This window comes from Syngnathus acus, chromosome 15 (assembly GCF_901709675.1).
Source record: "Syngnathus acus chromosome 15, fSynAcu1.2, whole genome shotgun sequence".
Classification (NCBI taxonomy): Eukaryota; Metazoa; Chordata; class Actinopteri; order Syngnathiformes; family Syngnathidae; genus Syngnathus; species Syngnathus acus.
In genome coordinates this window covers 8,537,083-8,559,696 of record NC_051100.1, presented here as the reverse complement: position 1 = coordinate 8,559,696, position 22,614 = coordinate 8,537,083, and the positions used below count along the sequence as shown (strand labels likewise).

At 41.2% G+C, this 22,614-nt stretch overlaps 3 protein-coding genes and 1 long non-coding RNA gene across 4 annotated transcripts; 1 reads left to right on the top strand and 3 right to left on the bottom strand.

The window, feature by feature from the left end:
- Nucleotides 1-470: 470 nt before the first annotated feature.
- Nucleotides 471-3,844, bottom strand: gtf2a1l (general transcription factor IIA, 1-like). Its single transcript, XM_037271465.1, has 11 exons — nucleotides 3,818-3,844; nucleotides 3,218-3,319; nucleotides 3,011-3,134; nucleotides 2,848-2,891; nucleotides 2,566-2,659; nucleotides 2,173-2,453; nucleotides 1,910-2,068; nucleotides 1,759-1,778; nucleotides 1,246-1,570; nucleotides 964-1,053; nucleotides 471-878 (listed from the first exon to the last, which is right to left on the bottom strand). The coding sequence occupies exons 1-11, from the start codon at nucleotides 3,842-3,844 to the stop codon at nucleotides 771-773; spliced, it is 1,374 nt and encodes a 457-aa protein (XP_037127360.1). The 3' UTR covers nucleotides 471-770.
- A 593-nt stretch (nucleotides 3,845-4,437) lies between these two features.
- Nucleotides 4,438-10,229, bottom strand: LOC119134687 (stonin-1). Its single transcript, XM_037271687.1, has 5 exons — nucleotides 10,068-10,229; nucleotides 8,949-9,074; nucleotides 6,112-8,034; nucleotides 5,751-5,953; nucleotides 4,438-5,606 (listed from the first exon to the last, which is right to left on the bottom strand). The coding sequence occupies exons 2-5, from the start codon at nucleotides 9,031-9,033 to the stop codon at nucleotides 5,541-5,543; spliced, it is 2,277 nt and encodes a 758-aa protein (XP_037127582.1). The 5' UTR covers nucleotides 9,034-9,074; nucleotides 10,068-10,229; the 3' UTR covers nucleotides 4,438-5,540.
- On the top strand, nucleotides 7,980-14,790 carry LOC119134792. The gene is made up of 2 exons (XR_005100396.1): nucleotides 7,980-8,116; nucleotides 14,054-14,790. It is a non-coding gene; the product is annotated as an uncharacterized LOC119134792 (long non-coding RNA).
- On the bottom strand, nucleotides 11,215-21,403 carry ppp1r21 (protein phosphatase 1, regulatory subunit 21). The gene is made up of 22 exons (XM_037271678.1): nucleotides 20,771-21,403; nucleotides 19,789-19,857; nucleotides 19,415-19,561; nucleotides 18,828-18,929; nucleotides 18,551-18,715; nucleotides 18,392-18,450; nucleotides 18,215-18,309; nucleotides 17,930-17,982; nucleotides 17,650-17,799; nucleotides 17,470-17,571; nucleotides 17,299-17,387; nucleotides 17,083-17,219; nucleotides 16,900-16,992; nucleotides 15,900-16,027; nucleotides 15,365-15,514; nucleotides 15,098-15,190; nucleotides 14,602-14,853; nucleotides 14,297-14,332; nucleotides 14,079-14,195; nucleotides 13,671-13,769; nucleotides 13,457-13,585; nucleotides 11,215-12,435 (listed from the first exon to the last, which is right to left on the bottom strand). Exons 1-22 carry the CDS (start codon nucleotides 20,828-20,830, stop codon nucleotides 12,406-12,408), a joined length of 2,355 nt encoding a protein of 784 aa, XP_037127573.1. The 5' UTR covers nucleotides 20,831-21,403; the 3' UTR covers nucleotides 11,215-12,405.
- Between the last annotated feature and the right edge of the window lie 1,211 nt (nucleotides 21,404-22,614).

Sequence of the window (22,614 nt, the reverse complement as noted above, 5' to 3'; positions counted from 1 at the left end):
TTAAAAAATAATACATTCAACTAAAAACAAAAAGTTAGTTGAAGCAAATATCATTTTAGTTTTGGACATTGAATACATTTGTATATGCTTTTTTTCCAACCTTAGCCTGGCACAGACAGCAGATTGTGTTTGCACAGTCTGGACCACAGTCATGTTTTTTGTTTCAATTCATTAAAGAAAAAGACAATTCAAGCAATTTTCTCTTGCATTAAGATTGTAAGGTGATAGCAGCACCTGGATACTAGTGTGAATGGAATGGCTGAAACTAATGAGAATGTCAAAATGCCACAGGGTAACACCTCGAAGCTCTGTAATTAAGCGGGTGTTAAAATTCAGTCCCGGATCATTTATAATAGATAGCTATTATGACATATAAAACTAAAAGCCACTTTTTCAAGATTTATTCATTGACACAGCATGGTAAATGCATTGAGAAAAAAAAAACATTACATGTTTTGTTTGAATACAACTCTTTAGACAAAATACAGAACATAAACATTGTGAAATCAAATTTCATTTACAACCAAATTAAAGTCGTGTCAATTTTTCTTTTATCACTGATGACTATAAATTATAACTATCTATATTCGCATCATGTCCTATGTATTAATGTTTTTTTCCTGCGTCATCAGTAGCAGTCCCAGTGATTGACTGGAGACTAGTTCAGCGCCATATCTTGTCAGCTGGGATGAGTTGCCCTGACTTGCCCCAACCCGAATGAGGAAAAGCAATTTGAAAAAAAAAAAAATGGATGGGCAAGTAGCAGCGCATTACCATTCTGCTTCCCCAACAGCTTTAGAGAACACATAATCCCTGCCACCATAACACATGACCCCATCTTTCAAATGAAACTTCCAGCGGTTCTTACTGCGGTGAATCTGCAAAGCAGAAAGAACACAAAGACGTTGCGACATAAAGAATGAAAGCTCCGAATTTTCATTTGCCGAGAGGCCACGTACTAACTTTGTCATATTGGCAAACAATAACGTTCTCCGAGTCAAAGAGATCTGGGATGTCTTGTTCAAACACATCGTCACCTGAATTCAATGGATCCTGTTGAACAGAAGAGAGTGAGGCTTTGAATTCAATCATTTCAACTACTCCAATGTTTTTCATCATTTGGAATAAAGGAGAAAATCATTTTATTTGTTTCATTACCGACATTAGTTAAGAGGCTGCTTTTCAAGCTACAGTGCATCTCTTGCATGCTACAGCGGAACAATGCATATAAAATGGAACCCATACCTCATCTTCTATTTGTTCCTCAGCTGCTTCACTGTCACTACTGGAGGAGGTGCTGTTGCCATCACTGCTCACGCCTGCTTGCAGAGCCTTGAGGGCCTCTGCATTGATCATACCCAGGAATTCATTCTCCTCCAGCGGCACGTCTTCCTCGTCTGGGTCTGAATTGTCTGCCGTACCGTCCAGTTGGACGATGTCTGACAGTTCATTGTAGTTGTACTCCAGGTCCAGCTTGTGGATGACGGTGATGATGAACAAAAAGAAAACAAAATTTTGATGGAATAGAGATAGAAGATTTACAACAACACAAAAGGTGCCAATGTCAGTGCTGAGGATAAAAATTATTGCCAAGGGGAAAAAAAAAAAAAATCCTACAGTTATTTTCAATCAGTTTAATTTTTCATCTGTAGATTGTAATTAGAATTAGTTTCCTCTCTGGTTGCAAAACCTAAATTAAGTATTACATTTGTGATATAGGCCTACCACGGATTCGCACCAATTATTATCCAATTTCACTTAATTGGCCCAAAAATCCTCTAACAACACAGAACACATCAAATTGCAAACATTAATGTGTTGGCAAATATTGTGCCATCTTGATGATGAATAAAGTGTATTAAAGATTTAAAATCGTATCCTAGACCCTGATCTGTTAGATTGAAATTACCCCCAAAATGGATTCAGGCTGGTCATAAGAATTGGTGAGAGCCAAGTTTCTCGCCCTTGCCGCTTTTTCTCGCTCCTCTTCAATGACCACTTTGAGGATGTCGTCAATGTCGCTGCTCTTAAACTGAGTTGTGTCTGTGAAAACCTCCTCGCTGCCGATCTGGAAGTCAAACAAATTGTTGAGCTTTTATTCCCAGGCTCTGGAAGCAAATGGCTCTCTGGACCAATCGGGGTGGAGACATGATGGCGATGATGATTTGATACCTCAATTTGTGGGTACTCTGGCATCGCGTCTTGCTGGAGGACGCTGCTCTCTTGACTGGGCGGTAAAAGAGAATCTCGCGGTGGTGGCGGCGGCGGGATGCCCGAGGTTGGCACAGGCAGTGGCATCGGTCCATGTGGAAGTGTTTTGCCGGGTTGTACTGAAGTCTGTGGCGCATCAGGAGCCTCTTTTTGCTCAGTGACCTTCTGCGGCTGTTGGGAAGTTTGCTGACCTGCTGGGGCCTGAGTGACTACAACAGGAACGTTGACCTTGTAAAGTTGACCTTTGAGTAATAAAGGGAGAGAGTGATTCAAACCAATCAGTTTAGCAGAACTGATAACATTTAACAAAGTAAAAATAAATTAACAGCTGATATGATGACAGTCATCTCATACCAGAAGCTGTTTGTAGAGTGACTCCAGCAGGTATCTGCACTGGGTAAGATAGACCCGTAGGAAGCGAGAAGGTGGTAAGAGCCTCACAGTTGTTCTGCAATTAAATATTTGGTCCAGTTCATTGTAACTATACCCACAAGGAGCTCATTATACCGAAATACATCCATTGGCAGGTAGCCCAGAATCTTTTGTGGTCAATAGATACACGAGTTTGATGAGTTTGGTAAACAACACTCTCAAAAATGATTGACAATATTTAAATGAGTCACAAAACATACTTGCCTGGACATGAAAATTGTGAATATTCTGACTTGGGGGGATCATTACTGAAGCTGTCATAAGAGAATAGCAAAATAGAACTCAATTCACATCACATAGTAAATATGACAGGTATAGCCGATGTGAATGACAACCAATAAGCAAAGTCTTGATGCCTTGGTGCTACCTGGGGCTTCTGCATCGTTACGGCTGTAGTTGGGTGGAAGCTGCAGCACAAAGTTTGGAGAGTTTATGTTGTTCTTCCTGAAGTCGTCCATGGCCTTTGACTCCATCATCTTTGTCTCCCAAAGCTGCACGGCAGAAGAGGCAGATATTTTTTCTCTCATTCGTTTGCCAAAGCCGGCTGGAATAAAACAATACACTGAAGACTTACATGTCGTAAATCATCCAGGATGCAGTCTTCAAGGCCCTCATCCAAGAACAGCTCCCTCATGCTCTCGATCACATCATCAATTATTGACAGATAGAGCTTTACCTGCAATCATTTCCCAGAAAAGTCTAATAAATCAATATAGGCCTTGTCACTAGAGAGAACCATGGGAAAGTGCAATAAACCAGTCTAAAACTAATTAATACATCTGAGTATCAAAGTTAACAGACTCATGATTACAGAAGGCTGCTTATATGAACTACAGTACACTATATGAGGAGTCCACATTAGCTATGTTATATTATGCTACAAATGAACTCTTTCAGCCTACAAAGTTCATTTGGGCTCAACACAGGGCTTAAAAAAAAGTCCTCCATTGCAATTTGGATGAAATATGTCCTTAGAGGTCATACATTACATACTATAATACTCTGTGTCACATTTTCACTGGAGGCCAAATAAGACTAACTGCACGCCCAAAAACAAACCACACCAATTAATGGCTAGAAAGCTCCATTGAGATAGCCTACAATATATATATATTTTTTTTTTACAAATGATCCTGTCCATACTCAAAACTTTGCTGGCGAAAGCAGCTCTTACCACCGCTGGGCCTGAGTTGGTCAGCATGATCGAAGGGAAATAAGAATGGAGCCACAGGCCACTTTCATCAGAATTAATGTTCTCCACAGTCACTCTCAGGTGATTGTAATGAACCTCAAAATAGGGGGTGTGATTTGAACTGAAGAGCCTTGCCTCTTGTATTTCCTTGTTTGCTTTTACTCAATAAATACTACCTTAGAAATGGACTGTAGAAATGTCACCTTTTATTTTGTGTCAACTGGAACTTTGTGAGTGCACCACAGAAGGATTATCTTATCTCTGGGGAGCCATTCAAGGCTTCGCCAGTAGGTCACCGAAGGCGCTGTCTGTCACAAACACCAAACCAGCCATCTGAAGATTAACATTTCAGTTACCACTTTGACCTTAAGATATTCTTATCATGCGTAGAGTGTGTGCACTAGATGTATCACTTGCAGCATGGCTTGGGAAAACAATATCCAGTATGCGGAGGGTTCACTTTTGCTTTATCAATATCCAGTATGCGGAGGGTTCACTTTTGCTTTATAAGGCCAAAGAGCAGAAGGTCCATTTTTTTAACTTTGAATAATGTGTGTGTAAGCATAGACCGATAGTGGGATACACAAAGACAAGAACCATTGTGAGTTTTAAAAGTCATATAGGTTTATTTCCCATTTTACTTTGGTAGGACAGGATTTGGGTAGCGCATACTGCTTATCAGTCTTAAATGAAGGCCTCTGAGTTCATTGTGACCAGGCTGAACAGTTAAATACAAAGCATAACATTTGATTCAATGAAAACACATTCCGCCAGAACTGAACTTTGATAAAGACTTAAAGGCAAACTGAAGCAGCACATGGGATGAGATGGATGCCGAAAAAAAAAGGGGTTTCATTAAAACTGTCTTGGCAGTATGTTAAATAGTTATGCGTAATTTAAGACCATGAGTGTTAGTCGTGGGACTTTGCAGCAGCAGTTGTGCACAGACATAAGATGCATAATTAAATACACGATTTGCCAATTCCCTGTGTAAAACATTTGTTACACTTTGACTGTGTAATCATTTGGCAATTTTTAAGACCAATGCAAAAAAAAAAAATGTCAACCAGCTTTGTCATTGCAACTAAAATTCATTTAGTTCAGTCAAACGAGTCCAAGTTATAGACAAAATGAAGCAGCTAGTTGCATCACTGTGATAGATGAAGTCATTCTTCCACGAGGTGTTTCCGTTTTCATGTTATTTCTTCTGGATGATGTCAAGCATTTGCCATATTTTAGTGCAAGTTAATTGACTTACTTGTCCTCTGAGCAATGTGGAATGAAAGATGCTTAGAGCATGAGTCAAAACTTTTGATTAACATGAACTATAATTAATTCAAGTGTGCAACACTTAGTAATTGCAAACCCGACGGAAATCTACTTATCCCAAACAGCGAATACTGCTCATTAATAATCTCAGCCTATTCATTTATTTAGGCTGAAAATGATCTAGAGGGCAGTGCAGATGATAGAAATGCAAGCCTAAACACAGTTCTCATACATGTTATTCCACTTTTAACAATTACATGTAAAGTGCAAGTGTTACGATGATTACACATGCAGTCTTAGTTATAGCACTAAACCTTCATGAGCAATACTGGTAATACCAAGCAATGTGAAATTAGTTAAGTATGACATGAAATATTAGGAATAAAGTCCCTTAAAGTCTTAAATTCATATTTAAAAAAAGGAGTTTCTTTGATCATCACTGTGTCATACAACTGGATTCCTTCTTTGACTCGATTTCAATCCATTTCTTCTCCACTTCCACCTGGGAGGGAAAAACCACACAAATTGGTGAGATTATAATTGGAACATTAATTTTCCAAAGGCAAGGCAGCAGATTTTATTATATTTCATACACAAGGTAACTTGAGCCACCGAAGCCACGCCCCCACCACTCAAGCCATTTTACCTGACAATGATAGCGTGTCCAGCTAGTCACGTGTTTCTGTGGCTGGATGTCGTTGACTGTGCCCAGTGACTTGACTGTAGTCTGTGACACGACAGCACCCACGATCTCACATTCCATTGTGATGAACGGATACCAGTCGCTTGGAATTTCCTGATCAGATCCCAACTCTAACTTGCAGGAGAATGAATGAGGGTGGTCGATTGCTGCAAGGGAACAAACGAGGTCAGGGGCTCAACTCATTCTACTGGACGGCAAACGTTGGCACTTTCCGATGATCTCCATTGAAGTTGTACCATTACATTTATATGGGTCATTGTGGCCAAAACAGATTCGTCAAGACCGCGTACGGTGTGCACGTTACCTGTGTTCTTTGCCGGGAGCCTGTCGATCTTCCAGACGACAGCAGAATAGACATTCTCGTACTTGACGCTGCCGACCGACACCTGCATGACAGGCTGACACTGCGCATTGCTGAAGGAACCCAAGCGGGCATTTCTGTTCATGCGGGCCTTTAGTGACTTCTGCCGCAGCAAGGCCGCAGTTTGTGTCACTTTGACCCATTCGCCTGGCACCGGCACACGCAATTCTACATTCTCACACAGCGGATACGTGTCCGACACCCCCGTGGCGGAGAGGAATGTTCCTGACATGTTAAGAAAGGCCTGTAGCTCAACATAGGCACCTTGAACGGTGACCACAGCTTTTATCGAGAAAGGAATTTCTGTGCAACCCAAATACATGGTCTTGTACCGCATCAGCTCCACTCGACAAGCATCAGGAGGACTGAACTTTATCAGTCTGGACATGTGAAACTCGGTCTCATTCACACACTTGTGGAGGTGGCAGTCTGTGATCTCCATCCAGAGCTCATTGTCATCTTCAGATCCATAACTCGCATTTGAACGCAACAGGCCTAGGTCGTTTAGAGCGAGGAAGCAATCGCCGACTCCATTCAGGAAAGCAAGACAGTGAACCTGAGTGAAGGCAGTCCGCTCCATGACTCCTCCAAACTTATCTTGTTGTATCCAGATGTGGTCAGTGATCTGCAGCGACAGCTCCTGCTCCTCATAACTCCGCCTAGGCTGGTGGGGTAGTGGCATCTTAACGATCTCCTCTTCCATGGACACCACCAGGTCCTCCATGTCTTTGTGTACAGTGGAGCCAAACTTGAGGAGTTGTTCGACTTCTGCTTCATGATTCACCTCCAGCTTGGGGTGGTAGCGTTTCTTTTCGGTGTAGGTGAAATGTTCGACTTTCACTGTGAGAACTTTGCGAGGCTCGCTGTAACTTTCTAGCTTGAGGTCCGAGAGCCGACACTGAGGCAGGAGCTGGAACTCTTTGAAGGGTTTCTCAAGCCCTTTCTCATAATACATCTGCAGGACACCTCCTGGTAACAAACGGAGGTAGATGGGCCCCCACTGTCTTGACGACATGCGATTCTTTTTTTCTGGAATCCTGAGCATCACAGGCCAACCATCTCTCTTGTGGCTACGAAACAAGCCCCGGGGGACAAACTGAGAAGGTCCCTCGCTTATCACCTCACATTTTGAACTGAGTGACCGTTCATCTCTCTTGTAGTTTTCTGTCTCACCGTTATTATCCGATTCTGCTCGGAGGCCTTCCATTTTGTTGCAAACAAAAGACAAAGTGTTCTGGAGGTGATCACGTGGAGGCTCATGGCCATCTTTGGTCCGTATAAAGAAACGCGGTAGACTGTTGTCAGGCTCTGAGTCTGAGGAGGAGCTGCCCGCATCAATGCTGTGTCCAGAGCTGTCCCAGAAAGGGTTCAAGTGTCCTGACTTTGCCTGGTAAGTAGGGAAGGGGTTTGATCCATCTGAACTCAGACTCGGGGTTTCTGGTGCAGGAGAGGGAGTAGAAGTGGGAGATGTGCTGGTAAAGCGCTGGAAGAAGTTGCTTTCCTCTCTGGAGTTGGAGCGAAATGGAGACCCGAGTCTTGAAACACCACTCGCGGGGGTGTGGAGGGGCGTGTTACTCAAAACACATGAACTTCCACTGACACTTGATTGGCTTTGAGGAGATTCCAGGGAGCTGTTCAAGCTCCAGGAAGTGTCTCTGATAGGAGGAAGCACTAATTTGAGACCATTGGGGCGTGGTAGTGCCGCTTTGATACACCCCGTTGACTGTCGGGGCTTCTGTGGTGAGGAAAGTGCTGTGTTGTCATCTTCAAATGTAACCCAGTTCGAGTGATTGGTGGAACACATGACTGATAGCACTTCGAAACAAAAGCTCCTGCTTTGTTTTGACAACGCAGAATGAGTTTTATCTGCAAGAAAGGGAAATTACAGAAATCAATTAGAAAATCATGCAAGAGATTTAATTGGATAAGGCGGATTTGCTTGAACAAGGTGAGCTCAAGTCAATGTATTGAAATGAAATGCAGGATATATGTCAAAGCACATGTACAAGTGTTCAAGTGTGGGGTTCCCTCTGTAAAGTTATGTAATATTTGAAAGGCAACAACTTTAAAGAAGCCTCAATTCCGTTTTACGGGACCAATGAGCACCCTTGATCCAACCTCAGAAAAGCAGATGATTTTGGTCGGACGGACGGATAGGGTGCAATAAATTTAGCTAAAAACAAAAGTCAAAAGACAAGTACAGGCTTTTCCATGAGCTTCTCCCTTCCTCTACATTTCAATATTTTCTGGGACTGAACTCCTGCTCCCTAAGCAGAACAGAAAAGAGAAGCTTCGAAATCTTTACAGAACAAAAGAATAAATTCCATACATTCTTTTTGGACAAACAGACATGCACTCATGTGGCAATGCGCTCTCATTTGTCCGCACATCCAACAAATATGACCGAAATGCAAGATCAACTTGGAAAACACACCCGAAATGTGATGAACCCATTGTAAATACCTATAAAATGCAAAATATTTCTGAGTCATATCAGCCCAACAAGCTAGAACACATAACAGACCGATAACCAGACAGAGTTGACTGAGTCAAACGGGTTGTAAAAGGCACCATTCTGTTTCATAATGAGGCCACGCCGTTTTAAGGCATCACGGTCATCAAAGCTGGTTTATAAAAACTAAGAGCATCATGTACGGATGGATGAGCAATTCCAACATGCTCAATCATGTGGAGAGTTACACCATGCCTTGAAAATACGATGAGTTCAAAAACAGTAATTTTATGTTAAAAGCAACAACAAAAAACCCAATTAGACTTGCATTTGATGGTTGGTTTGACCACAGTCACTGTTATCAAGTGCAGAGAATGCGATGACCCATTTCCGGAGGCAAAGTGTCGACTCATTGGTAAGCGAGCAGAAGAGAAACTGCTGCTCAGCACACACACTGGAAACACAACGTGCAACAAGCATCACTCGTTAGCCATTATTAACTTTTATTCCATGGACCCCAGCTCTTTCCCACCCATAATAGAACAATAAGTGGAATATAATAACATGGGAGTCATTTTAAAACAGTACTTTTTTTTCCCCTTGGAGTTTTTATTTCATAGTATGAAATATACCAGCAGTATCTAGTGAAATCTAATACAAGAGCTGTGTCAGTGATTCTGCTTTCACAATGGTACAGCATTGGCCTGTGTAGTCCATATTTGGGGGTGCTGAAGTACCCCAAAAGTAGATCAAGGCACCCCAAAGTGCCAAAGTTTTCAGCACCCCTTAACTTAAAATCGCCCCTGCACTACACTACTGAAATGCAGTTTTGGTGACTATGGTTAGAAAAGTACTTGTAAGTGCATATGCCAACCACCATAATTTATAGTACAATACATTAAAGAAAATTGGCAATCGTGGTTTTACTTTAAACTTGGCATGCTCAGTTAGAGAATTAAGTATAACTTATTGGATTGTGCAGGTGTACCTTTTGTTGTGACCACTTGGTGTGGTTACATTATGAAAGTTAGGAGAGGTTGGTGATGTTGTGCTCTCCAGAGTGGAGAGATTTACAGTAAATCTTGGGAGAGACATGCCGATCGCTTCACTTCCCCTGCTCAGTACATCCAAGCGGAGTTTCAGCCGCTGACACCCACGACAGCGTCGCCCGAGCTCTCGTGTCCCGAACACGCAGGCCCGCTCACCGGATTCGCTGCTTATCGCGATTGTTTTGATCTAGTGAACTTAATAGTGCGTTTCGTCACACTCTCAACACACGACTGAACAGCAAACGCCCTTAACTCAACTACTACGATTGACAACATTGCAAAAATACAAGCCCAACTTCCTAAAAAAACGGACTTTTCGGCGTACTGGAACGTCGCACAAACTATCACAACTCCACTGAAAGCAGGCGGTAGTTGAGCTAAAGGCAAGATAAACTTACAAAATCACATAGATGGTTCACTCGTTGAGGTCATCACTTAAATTTGATGGACGCAGATGACAGCAGGTCGGTTCGGTTCTCTTCAAAATGGCAGTGAATCCCGGGAGTGTTAACTCTGTCCGACCGTCCTCCGACGGGACGTTGCAGGGGAAAAAAAAAAAAAAAAAAAAACACAGCCGCGTTGCGTTCAGGAATGTGGGAAAGGAAACACTTCAACTTCTCTTCGTTGTTGGGACTGAAAGTGTACAACTGAAAACGATTCTTTACTCGTCATAGCATAGATATAATCACAGATTACGCAACAAATGTTAATAGTTTGTGCAACTATTGTTGAATTTGTTTTAAAAGGGGCTAACATTCAGCATTTTTAAAAGTGAAGAGACTGCAAGTACAGATTTGTGCAAGAAAAATCTTTATATGCTACTAATTAATCAAGGATTAGGCCAGAATACTTTGGTTCATTCCCTTTTGGAAATGGTTGCATAATTGGATGACTTTGCTGGCCTGTGCACTTTCAACACAAAAAACTAGAACAACCCTTGATATCATCAGCCATATACCTCGATTTATTTTGAATGTGAGAATAAGTGTGAGTGCCCGCGGAAAACTCACGCAAGCACATAGAGAACATCAAACTCTACACAGGAAGGTGGAAGCTGAGATTCAACATAAGAACCATTTGTTACCATGATGCTCTCTAAACTAAATGATAGGGGCTTTGAGATCCTGAGCTGAACTCATGACCTCTGACCTTTTTACAGGTTTCGATAGATTTATGAACTTTCCAAAATTGTGTTGAATTTCACATAAAAGTGAAAGATGCTTCATCAGCAAAGGCGGAAAACTAATTTCATATTTGTTCTCTTTTCACTTCCTTGTACCTGTTGTTTAACTGGAGTGAACCACAAGGTCACACTTGCAATAAATTGCCTTTCAAATAGTTAACCTTGTGAATTTTTAAGCAAGATTTTTTTAGGACTGCATCGTCATTGTTTGCCAAAGAAAGTGACATCATTAAATAATAATGTTGAAACAGTTATGTCAAATTAAATGGCGCTGCCTTATTTCTCAGTGGTAAAGGGTGGGTCTGGTTTAAAACAAAATCTTAAAAAATGTAGAAAACAATGTTAAGGATCATACAAAGCTGTCTCATTCTAAAGACAAATATCTCTTTATTCTGATTTGCACGCACATTGTTGGGCTTTCAAGGTTACACTGTGATGATACTAGCACAGTACTTTTCCATCGTGTGGCTAGTTAGCAAATCCATGTGACCCGAGTGAAGCCTCCTAGCAAGCAAACCAGTGAGAGGCTACGTTGCCTTACCTCATCATGTCACAACAAGCCAGAAGTAAAATTGCAGCTGCACACTGCGTGAACCAGCTTGTCGAAGCAGCAGTTCAAAAGTCCAGGCAACGCCGCGTCCCCATTATACAAACTTTGAGACACACCCAAAATTAAGTCGGTACAGACTTCACATTGTGTGAGAAACATTTGCACATAAATGGATATATTGTGGAACATATTTCAATGCATATAATAAATGTACGGTGAAAAATAATTCTCATCTACAATAAATTTTGAGGCTGCAACGTACTAACAGGAGGGTATATCCACACTTTAGTGCATAAAAAAAAAAGATCAGACTCATTCGGGACGGGACACTTTACAAGCTACAACTTGTCCATTGTAGACTTTTTCTCCCATGTAAACAGTTAAGCAGTCAGAGATTCTTGGCAGACATCATTGTTGTCCTATTAAGAGGACTGTCCAAAAGAAGGGATGGATTCAAGTGTTACATCGTTGGAAACCCTTCTTAAGCTTATGCAAGTGTTAAAAGGGCTATACATTAAAGGTGTGAAACAATCTGAGCATGTAAAAACAGCCACACTCACATTTTGTGTTCAATACGCAGAAGGAGCAGTGTCTTTTCTCGCTCACATATACAGAAACAGGAAAACAAAAAGGCTGCTTGATTAACAGGATTTGGTCTTCAAGTCAGCAAACGTTATCCATTTCCTGCATTCCATTTGGAAGGAAAGTGGTTTCTCTCTTATTCTACTCTGGCCTAAAGGTCAAACAGCTTCCGGCAGAATTTATGGGATTCTGTTATGAGGAAAAAAATGGCCTCCTATGTCAGTCTTGAGTATTTGTATTGCCACAATGTAAAATGTAGAAGTTTCTGAGGCTTTGCTTGTGATCCGGTTTTGGTGACATGGTGGTATTAGTACCAGGATGACGCACAGGGTGTGTCGGGGGTTGGTCTGGGCTCCACATTGTCTTCAAGGTGCTCTCATGATCCCAAATGGAGCCATTATTTTTTTGGAGAGGGGAACTGCTAGCGACCTTTGTTCTTCTTGGCATTTGCCTGTGGAAGATATATTAATAAGACAACTCACTTTCGGATGTTTTGCTCACACACACACTAGTCATCATAAATTCCAAGTTTCTCCATATCACATGTGTACAAAAGAGGACGTCCATAACAATCCATTACCCTCAATTTAATCAATGAAGTCTAGTTTTTGCAACCAGAGAGACCCTAGTTTAAAAAAGCAGTCATTCTTGCCAAGTGACTTTGCCGAGCCCTCTGGTAATGATTTTTCAAAACGCAGCTAGTGACTCTGATTCAATTTCACGCTAAGAAACAGGCATGAGCAAAAAAAAAAGAAAAAATCATTTTCACATTGATTTGCGTATGAAATCATGATTGTGCAGAACACTGCATTATATGGTGTGCATTATATGTGAAAGCAGTGATTTGGACACGTTAGAAACCCGTAAAATGAGCTTTCACGACAAATAATTCTCATAGGTCCTCTTGCCTCGACTGTATAACCCTACTGGATGTAAAAAGACATAAAAAGAAAAGGAACAGCCCTGATTGGCGTGAGATTCAAGCTGGCAAACTAATAGCTCGGGTTTACTTTGCATTCCTTTGAAAATCTAGGAAACATGCTGCGTCTGGTTTCTGTCCTTTAGGAGAAAACCAGCACCTTCAGATCCCACACATGTTCTGTCCTGCCATTTGGCAACCTGCTCTTGGCAGCCCGCACACACTTAAGAGTGGACCTCTTACAACTCAGACCTAATGCCTTTTTCAGATGGTGCATTTCCTATCAGAACGCACACTGCTACCACTGACCTCTGCGTCCGCCTTGTAATCGGCAGAATCTTTGCAACACCACGGCACACAGTCTGAAAACATAGGTTCATGCCTCGAGAGACACTTGAGTTTTGTCATTCACTCCTTGGAGCTTCCAATTTTCTTTTGGTTTGGCTCACCCATATATACATGTAAATAAAAACTAAATATGGCCTGCTCTGACTGGCAACCATATAGAGTTTCAAATATTAGAAATAAAAAAGAAGTTTGGTCCTCTGTGTACCTTGCTCCCGAGTTTGAGTGTGTCGATCTCCTCTTTCTGTTTGCTCAGCGTCTCGTTCATACTACACAAATGGTCACTCATCATGCTAAGCTGGTCTTCATAGCTCCTCTTGGTCGTGCTCAATTCATCCTGCACAACACATGACAATTTTAACAGAGGGAACTGGAACTAAAGAGTGTTGGTCTGTGATGCTTTTTTTGGAAGATCCACATACCTGCAGGTGTGTGATGTTCTGACTGGCCCGTTTCATCTCTTCGACAATCGTGTCACGTGATTTCTCTGCAATGGCTAATCTCTTGGCCAAAGCACGACACTAGAAAGATGAAGTGATTACATTTTACTAAATGCAAAAAAAAACAATATTGCATGCCTTAATTTGAAGACACTGTGAAAAGTTAAAATATAGATTGAAGTAGGGAGATTTTTGACACATAATAACGATTACCCCGACCCCCATCATCCACTCCTTATCCTTCAAATATTTAGAAGTGTTGTTATATTCACACGTACTACTCTGTAAGAGTCATTGCAAAGATGACTTACAATACTAAATGGCTAAGAGGTTATTTACTCAAAAGCATTACAATTGTTTTTCAGAAAGACTTTGAAGGGAAGGCTTCACCTCAGAGTGGAAGTGCACCGCTTTGCTGTCTGACACCTGGAGCTGAGTGGTGAGCTCTCCCACTCTGGTCATGTAGTGAGTTTTTATCAGCTGCTCCCTGGACTCCTCGTCTCCCACCTGCAAAACACACGCAACATCCTGCAATGTTACTTACACCGGATTTATCGATTGGGAATACGTGGCTTTGAACTTTTTCATACAAATGCATGGCCACTCACATGCTCGACAACGGGTACGGTACACAACATGCCAACCTGGAGGGAGGAGACAAACACAGCTGTTGAGTAAACTGCAATAATAAATTGAGGCCTGACCAGTTCTGGATTATAGGGGCACATTAAACCTCTAATATTCTTCTATTGCGCTGCATCAGCAAATTTAGATGTCTGAGGCAAATTTAGATGTCTGAGTTTTATCTTACAAAAAAGCGTGGGAAGAACAGGAACAGACAATAATAGTTACAGAAAATCAGACCACAAGGAGGAACTTTCCTCCGCAAGATAAAATTAAGAAGTGACTGTACCAGGCTGGTGCACATAGTTTCTTTCGCAGTGGTTTTCAAAGGCGTCTCAACTTCCTCGTGGTTCTGTGTCAGCGAGCTGACCACAGTCGTCTGAGAGTTCCGACCTTCCCCGAGAGCCATGGCGAGCTGCGCTTCCAGGTCTGAAATACGCTGGTTCTCCTTTTCCAGTCGCACCTTCCCCAGTTGAGCTTCAAGGAGCCAGTGTTCCTTTTCCTGCTCAAGGCGTGCAATCTTCTCCTGACTCTGCTGCACCTGCAGGAGGCCAGCAGGGTACAAATAAGAAGAAGCAAACTAAGGGAGCAAAGCCATTCTCAAACGGAATACATAAACATTTTAATCCAGCTAGCATAATCTCTTTTTGCAGCAATTTCTGAAACGATGAACTAACTACCTGTATTCAACTTGAATTGGCATTTTGTCCAATCAGCCTCATACAAGACAGTCACATAATACTGACACAAAATGAAAGTGACCTACGGAGGAAGCAGCATCATACCTGTTGAGTGAGACCTTCTCTACTCTCAGTAGAGCTCGTGAGTATCCGGCGATTGGCCAGTGCTTCCCTGTATGGAACGGACTGTGGCCTGGGCTAAACACAAGTAGGCACAACAAAAAAACTTTATAGGAGGTTACATCTGCCTAAATAGGTTAACTAATGCTCATAAATAATGCTATAATAAGTTGAATGTAAATATAGATCTATACTGGATCACCATATGGTGAAAACTCTTAGATTAAATGAGAAGAGGCGGGGAACATTTACCCTTTTGAGAGCTTGAATGTAAGCAGCTGCTTTCTTTTTGTTGGAAAGCATAATCTCGGCTTGTAAAGGGTTAAGGGCCACTGTGTTTCCTCTGGGACCGTAGCCCGATGACGTGAAGAAATCCAAGTTGTTGCTGAAGAATGTAGCAAGCTGCAAGAAACCACAGATATTGAGCCTCATAAAATTCAAACTTTAGTAGCTACTGAGATAGAAGGCAACAGTGATAGTTAAAATAAATGCGCAGTTAGGATTTCACACATCGTGTAGCAGCATGTGTGCAGCATCACTCATGTCTTTATTCAAAAAGAGAAACCGTTTATCAGTCACTCTGGCAGGGGAGCAGCTGCAAAAACGGTGATTTTGACAGTCGCTTTGAAAATTTAACTGCCGGCCACCTGAGTTCCGACTAAAGTGGCAATTTAGCATCATGATACCAACTGCTGTCAAATCTCAACTGTGCCTTAGAAGGGATATTGTGTGGTGTGTGACAGATGAGTGGGGAACCTGGCTGCCGATCGCCCCCTATTGGTCATACCTTGCCTGTGCTGCTGGTCAGTGAGCCGAGGGAACCCAGCAGACATTCTGTGGTGGTGAACAGTTTCTCTGTGGCAGTGGGGAGATCTTGCTCTAAACTCGCCTTCTGGTTGTAGTGCTTTGACATTTCTGTGCGCACATACAAAGCGAGAAACACACGCAGAAAAGTAAGAAATGCAAGAGAGGTTTCTATATTGGATCGATTTTGAATCATATTTTGAAATGAATGACATTGAAAATAGGACACCTATGGAATGGGTTGATAAAAGTGCCTTGTTATATGAAGTCAGTGTCAGAATGAAATCGAGTAATGATGACACAAGAAGGATCCATTGTATGGTTGGTTATATGTTGACCTGCACTGCTGGCACTAACAGCATGGTGGCTATGAGCAGAGAGGGGTTAGTTCAACAAAGGTTAAGTCTGTGCTGTCAAATTTGTGATTTGATTGCGATATTTAATGACTCTGCTGACCCCTCAAGTGACTACTTTTTCAAAAGTCGTTGTTAGTCATCACATTTTATCTTGCCACTAGATGTCAGTGTCTTTCAAATTCTAGCACGGATGTTTAAAGAATGGGTTCAGAGATTAGATAGAGTAAACACAGTTAAACTTGTGGTGGATTTAAATGTTTTTCATGTCAAATTGTGAATAGTCAGCACTTCATTTTTTATTCTAGGCTTTTATGTAAATGCTTTATAATGGATTATGGAAAAGAATAAGGAAAACTAATTCTGATTGTCATTAGCTCATTAATTAGCTGTTATACTTTTATTCGCTCTAATGCTTGCGAGAGGTTACAGCTGGGGTTGGTTGACACGTTAACAACCAAACACTAAATCATACAAGGCCAGATTACGATTCCTTTCTCTCTTTATACTAAAGAAAAACATCCATTCTCTGAATCGTTATCAAAAATATTCCAAGATGGCAATACCAGGGTTCATAAGGCTATAAAAGTCAGTGGTTCATATAATTATATCACTGAAACAGCGGTTTACCTTTGACGGCATCATGAAGACTGTGCAAGCAAGCTGACAATTGGGTGAAGACAGCAGAGGTATTACTTTGCGGCATACCATCCTGACGAACACCTAAGACAAAAAAAACAAAACATTTATGCATATTAAAAACAGCATAGGCAAAAATGCTAAAACAGGTTTGAATAATTCATGTTAACTTACTGGGAAAGGTCAACAGGCTAATGTAGTTCTGTAGTTTGTCAAACACTAATGTCACTCTCTTCACATCATTCTGCAGTTCTCGGTTCTTTAATGTGAGGGCAGTAGTGCAAAGTGGTGTTTGGCACTCCTCCTCTAGGCTAGGAGGAGAAGACAGTAAAAAAAAAAATCCTCCTCCACTCTTTGCCCTTATTACACACATGCATGAACACTGCTGACCTTTTTAGTTGATAAGGGAGAAGCTTTTGTAGGAAACGGCAATATGTGGAGAAAATGTCACTAAAGTTCTTCAGCTTGTCCACAGTCTCCTACAATTCATCAACAAGGTAAAATAGATTTTAGTTGGATACAAAGACAGGGGAAGCATGTCTTTTTTGAAGAACCTCTCACCAGCACTGTAACCGTGTCCTCCGTGATACTTTGGTGTAACTGCAGAAAACTCTCCTCTAGGGGGCGTACATATACCGCATTCTCATGCAGATACTGAGAGAACTGGCAGGAGACAAAGTTTGTAAGCCTATGTACGCAAGTCTTCATTCATATTTAAGTTGTGCTTGTCAGTCTACTGACCTTCTGATTCAAAGGAGAAATGGACTCAATAGAAGAGTCCAGTGGATAGATGTGGACTCTCTGCTCAGTGTATGAATGGAAGTTCAACAGACCAGCCACCAGGTCCTGAATGAAGCTAAAGGCTTGACCTGCCAAATCCCGGGCTTTAAGCTGAATTAAAAAATAATAATAATAATAATAATTACTTAAAACTACAGAGTGTACAATTGCTGATGTTTGAAATGCAAATTGAATCGAACAAACGGCGCACTACAGACGAGAACGTCCTCTAAACACCCACCTGATGTCTTCGATTGTGTGACGGGACATTTAGGCTGTTGTAGTCACTAAATTCTAGAAGATGAGAGGGACAAGGAAGATGTTTCACTGAGCAAAAGTTTTGCCTAGAATTTTAGCATAGGGTAATAATCAATTTCAGCACGCTCTCTGACTCTCAAACTCATGTTATGTCATAATCTGAGAAGCCCTTGTACAGCCCTTAGTAGCAAAATGATGTATTTCTATTGCATTCATGACAAAAATATCTCGTGGTATAATTTCCTGTTTGAGTACAAAACACACTCACGGGTGTCGTTAAAGGGCACTTTCTCCTGGATAACGCTGCTGCTTTGTTTCAGTTGTCTGTTAAGTTCTGACTGGCATCGTCTTAACTGCTGCTGACTGCACACACAAAAAATCACAACAGGACAATTTGTTACTCATTCCTGACCATGCAATGCATCATTGAGAAAAAAAAACGTACCACTCCTCTGCTCTCAATCGGCAATCTTTTCCCTCCCTCTCCAGAGTCTGTGTTTTAACCTAAAAAAAAAGGAAAAACACATAAATACAACCAAGTCATCTTACAATCCATTGTCTGATGAATCGTCCCCTTGGCTTCCTTGTTCAAGCTCATTCTCACCTCCAATCGTGCCTTGTCACTCTGCAGCCTCTCGATGGTTTCTGAGTACTTGGCAGTGAGTCCATCCACGACAGCTTGATGATGTTGAGAGCTTCCCTCCAACTCTTCCAGACGTGACCTCATCTCAGCCTCCTCCTTCTTGTGCTGCTCGTCTGCCTCGTAAAACTAAAAAAAATCCAAAAAAGAATAACGAATGCAGTTCTCTATAACAAATACCGTTCTATACTGCTCAGTGCTCAGCATCTTTGGCCTAAAATTTTTTATAATTGTGCATTACCTGAATGTGAAGCCTCTCATTTTCTTCAATCTTTTTTTGCAGGTCCTCATCAAAAACACTTTGTGTCCGCCCACCATGGTGTGAAGGAGAATCTCCTTTATTCTGACAGTGGAAAAACAAGAGTATTTAATCATACCGTCAAAATACACGCAGTCAAATTGTTGTCAGTGTTTCCTGATTTCCTGAACATTTACACTCAAGCTACTAATCACAAAAATACAATTATTTAGGTCTACCAGCACATAATAATGGCAGTAGGGTGGCCAAGCTGTTAGCACGTCTGGCAAACAGTTCTGAGACTGGTAGATCAAATATTGGTTCAGGATGTCCTGTGTGTTCTGTGTATGTTCTCTTTGAGTTTATGTGGGTTTTTTCTTGTTACATGTACATATCCCAGAAGACGTATAATAAATGTATTCCCATAGCCGCCCTGGGGCCATATTTGTATACTACCAGTACTGTAGTCTTTCATTTTATTTCAGTGGTATTTTGGTTTCCATAGCAAAGTAGGTACTGGTTACTTTTAATATTTGAGAACAAGCAACAGATTTGGGACTACAGCTTTAGAAGAATTGAACAATGATCACCTTCCCCCTTTTGCTCTTTGCTTCATTAGCAGCCAGCTCCTCTTGAAGAAGCTCTACCCTCTTGGCCAGCTGCTGGTTCCGAAAGCTGAGGCTGTCCATCTCCTGCTCTTGCTTCCTCAGGCTCTGATCCCTTTGCTTCAGTTGCTCCTGAAAAACAAAAAACCAAGCAATAAAAAAGGAGTAATGGTGGTGCAAGAATCACCAGACTCTTTTACACGGAGATCACACCGAATTTCTAAATTTCTCTGTGTAGAAGGAACTTTTGTTAGAAATTGCGATATGGGTCTCTGAACTGTTAAATATTTCAGCAGACAGAAAAAAACAAAACAAAGATGCAGAGTAGGGCTGTGTGGTTTATTTTAAAGTCACTTTACTTTGAGGGAGGCCGAGTTGGCTTGTTCGTCGACAACCGCCTTCTTCAGCACCTGGTTCTGGGCACGAAGCTGTGAAAATATACACAACAGTGGTATAAATGTGTATTAAAACATCAGCTGTCCAGATTATACTTGTTTAAATCGTTTTCATTTTAACAGGGCACAATTGTTTAAACCCCTGAACTCTACTAGCATAAGCGTGTGTCAGGGACAACTACATCGTCAGCACTTCCTGAGTGAGATACAGCAGTTCTCGAACTTGGTGATCAAACAGGAAATAGCAGATACTGACTGACCAATGGCCAAGGACTCAGCTGACATAGAAACAAAGGGCACATTGAGGAAAAAAACAGTCATTAGCGCCATTACAAACCAGTTTACCATATGCAGTTTTGAAAGCCAACAACCACGTGACATTTCAATGTCTAATTGTAGACCCACAAGAAATATCAATCAAACAAATGACTTTGGTTAACAAGTTTTGTATTATATTTTATTCAAGAATAAGAGTTTGAAAATGTGTTCAAAATAATAAGAACAAGAAGTGTTTTTTCAGAGACAATCTTATGCAAGTAAATAAAATAACATTCAATTCAATATCATCAGTCATACATTTAAGTGAAAAAATAAGCAGGAATAGTTGTATCACATTCAGTTTCCATTATCTTAAAACCGACACGTGGCACACTTGATTCCTACTACTATATCAAGATGCATTTGTCTGCTGAGGGTTATTGCTAAATAAGCTTTATGATGTGGGACATAATGTCATGTCTTCACAGTGAGGATGTAATGTTGAAATAATCAATTTAATCATTTCGTACTGACTCGACATGGTGAAAAGCAAATTATTAGTAGGTAATAGTTGGAGAAGGGGGTGTGGGGGTACACAATCACATCTCAAGTATCCCTTTAGTGACAGTCTACGTATGTACGTTCGTATGAAATATCATAAGCTGTGTGATATTAAGGGTTACTTTACCTTGGAGTACTCCTGTGCCAACCTGCTGTATTTGGTCTGCAGATCCGTGACATTAGCCATAGTTATCGGAAACTTTGTCGCGTCCTGAGACTGCAAGCGATGAAACCTTCTTCTGCGTACGAAATGATTTCCAAAGAACTTGAGCAAAACTCCCCACTCAGCTTGACTGACGCTGCGAATAATAACCCTGGCTAGCTCCGTTTGCCTTTTTGCGAGATGATTGTTGCACTACAATAAATCATTGGCGGTGCACACATCGCTTAAAAGGAGCCACTGGTTTTGGACAACGTAAACGGTGTTCAGCAGATTTACGCAATGACGCAAATGCGGATGTTATTCGGACTTGAAAGCGGCGAGATGAAGTTAGCATTATCAGCGATGGCAGCGCATAGCAGGCTAACGAGTTAGCAAAGTAGCAAAACACAACCCGGTCGTGTCAAAAAGCACATCAATAAAGCCCTTGCGGAGTGGTCCAACACAATACTCTCTACGAATACTCTCAAAAAGGAAGAGTGGCTGTTGTTACGTTGGCAAGCAAAACCTTGACAAGCCAGTCATCGTCTACAATACTTTCGTTTTATTATTATTCCTCAGCGAACCAGCCAGAAACAATCTCAGGGGTCAGAGTTCAAGGAAAAACAGAATTGCTGAGCAGCTTTATTGCGCTTTCTAGCGGCTGGAGGTATATGGTGAACGCTACAAACAACAAATTCTTGCAAGAAAAACCTTAAATATTTCAAGTGTAAGGTTTTCACTGTTATAATAGCCCTCTGGAAAAACGTTATGTGGCTCTCAACAAAACTACGTTTGCAATCTGTGGACGTGACTGAGCAGCACAAATGTATGTGACCTAATGAGAATGAAATTGTTCCATACCTATTTTTTTTTTTTTTTTTTTTGCAGAAGAGTGAATTTAAGTTTTTGGGTGATATATTTTGGCAGTGCATAGTTCTTATTTTTTACACAAATAAAATTAATTAATTAATTAATTAATTAATTAATTAATTTAAATTGATTGATTTACTCAGATGTCGTGGTGCCCAAACTCAAGTTAAAGCACTATGACTATCATTTGAATGTATGGCACCAGTATATCAAGTGATTCAAAAGAAAATGTGACGTGGAGACAGTGGAGAAAAAATGGTGGTCTCTTAATTTGATAGGAATGTACTGTAATATTATTCTACTACATTTATCATTTCATTAATTGATCCAGTTCTAGTTATAATTACTTTCATGTCAGTGATTAACTTTCCAATTAATAACTCTAGCATTGAAGGTGTTGTTGAACATTGAAAGCTAGACTAATATTTACATGACCTCATTTTGACTAGAAGTAAAATGGCATGTTGTCAAAGCATCCAACAGTGCTCAAATCCTTGACAATTCATTTCCCCTAATCCATAATAATCTCTTTATATGGTCATGACATATTAACAGCTCTACAATTTCAATCTCAGTGGATGCTTCACAAGTAGTCACATAAAGAAGTGAATATTCTTCACCAACATAAGAAGCATCCTTTGCCACTTTTGTACGTGGAAAACTCAACACACACTGCAGCCAGTGGCTCCGGCATTGTCTGGTTGCCTGGCAACTGTCGGCGTGGCGTGGTTGCTAAGGCCATGTGGGAGGGGGGGAGGTGATGCTGCTCTGATTTCCAGCTGAATTGAGGCAGTCAGTAGGGAGAAGCCCCCACCTCCCAACTTCCAGTCCACACACAGGACTCTATTGAACAATAGTGCAGCACCAATGGGCCTGAGGCTCTTGTACAGTACTAGGTCACCACCGTGCTCATCCCTCAGTCTTCTATGACAAATCAACTTAGAGCAAAGAATGTGTTG

What these genes read in the sequence shown, in the direction of transcription:
- ppp1r21 (XM_037271678.1), bottom strand. Translation starts at nt 20,830, where the DNA reads ATGGCTAATGTCACGGATCTGCAGACCAAATACAGCAGGTTGGCACAG. An exon ending in TAGCCTGTTGACCTTTCCCA is followed by an intron (nt 16,993 to 17,082) that starts GTAAGTTAACAT and finishes TTTTTGTCTTAG; the next exon opens with GTGTTCGTCAGGATGGTATG. An exon ending in CCGTACCCGTTGTCGAGCAT is followed by an intron (nt 14,196 to 14,296) that starts GTGAGTGGCCAT and finishes TGTGTTTTGCAG; the next exon opens with GTGGGAGACGAGGAGTCCAG.
- gtf2a1l (XM_037271465.1), bottom strand. Translation starts at nt 3,844, where the DNA reads ATGCTGACCAACTCAGGCCCAGCGGTG. An exon ending in TTCACAATTTTCATGTCCAG is followed by an intron (nt 2,660 to 2,847) that starts GCAAGTATGTTT and finishes ATTTAATTGCAG; the next exon opens with AACAACTGTGAGGCTCTTAC. An exon ending in AGCCTGAATCCATTTTGGGG is followed by an intron (nt 1,779 to 1,909) that starts GTAATTTCAATC and finishes CTGTGTTGTTAG; the next exon opens with AGGATTTTTGGGCCAATTAA.
- LOC119134687 (XM_037271687.1), bottom strand. Translation starts at nt 9,033, where the DNA reads ATGAGTCGACACTTTGCCTCCGGAAATGGGTCATCGCATTCTCTGCAC. An exon ending in GGTCAAACCAACCATCAAAT is followed by an intron (nt 8,035 to 8,948) that starts GCAAGTCTAATT and finishes CCTTTCTTGCAG; the next exon opens with ATAAAACTCATTCTGCGTTG. An exon ending in GGACACGCTATCATTGTCAG is followed by an intron (nt 5,607 to 5,750) that starts GTAAAATGGCTT and finishes TTTCCCTCCCAG; the next exon opens with GTGGAAGTGGAGAAGAAATG.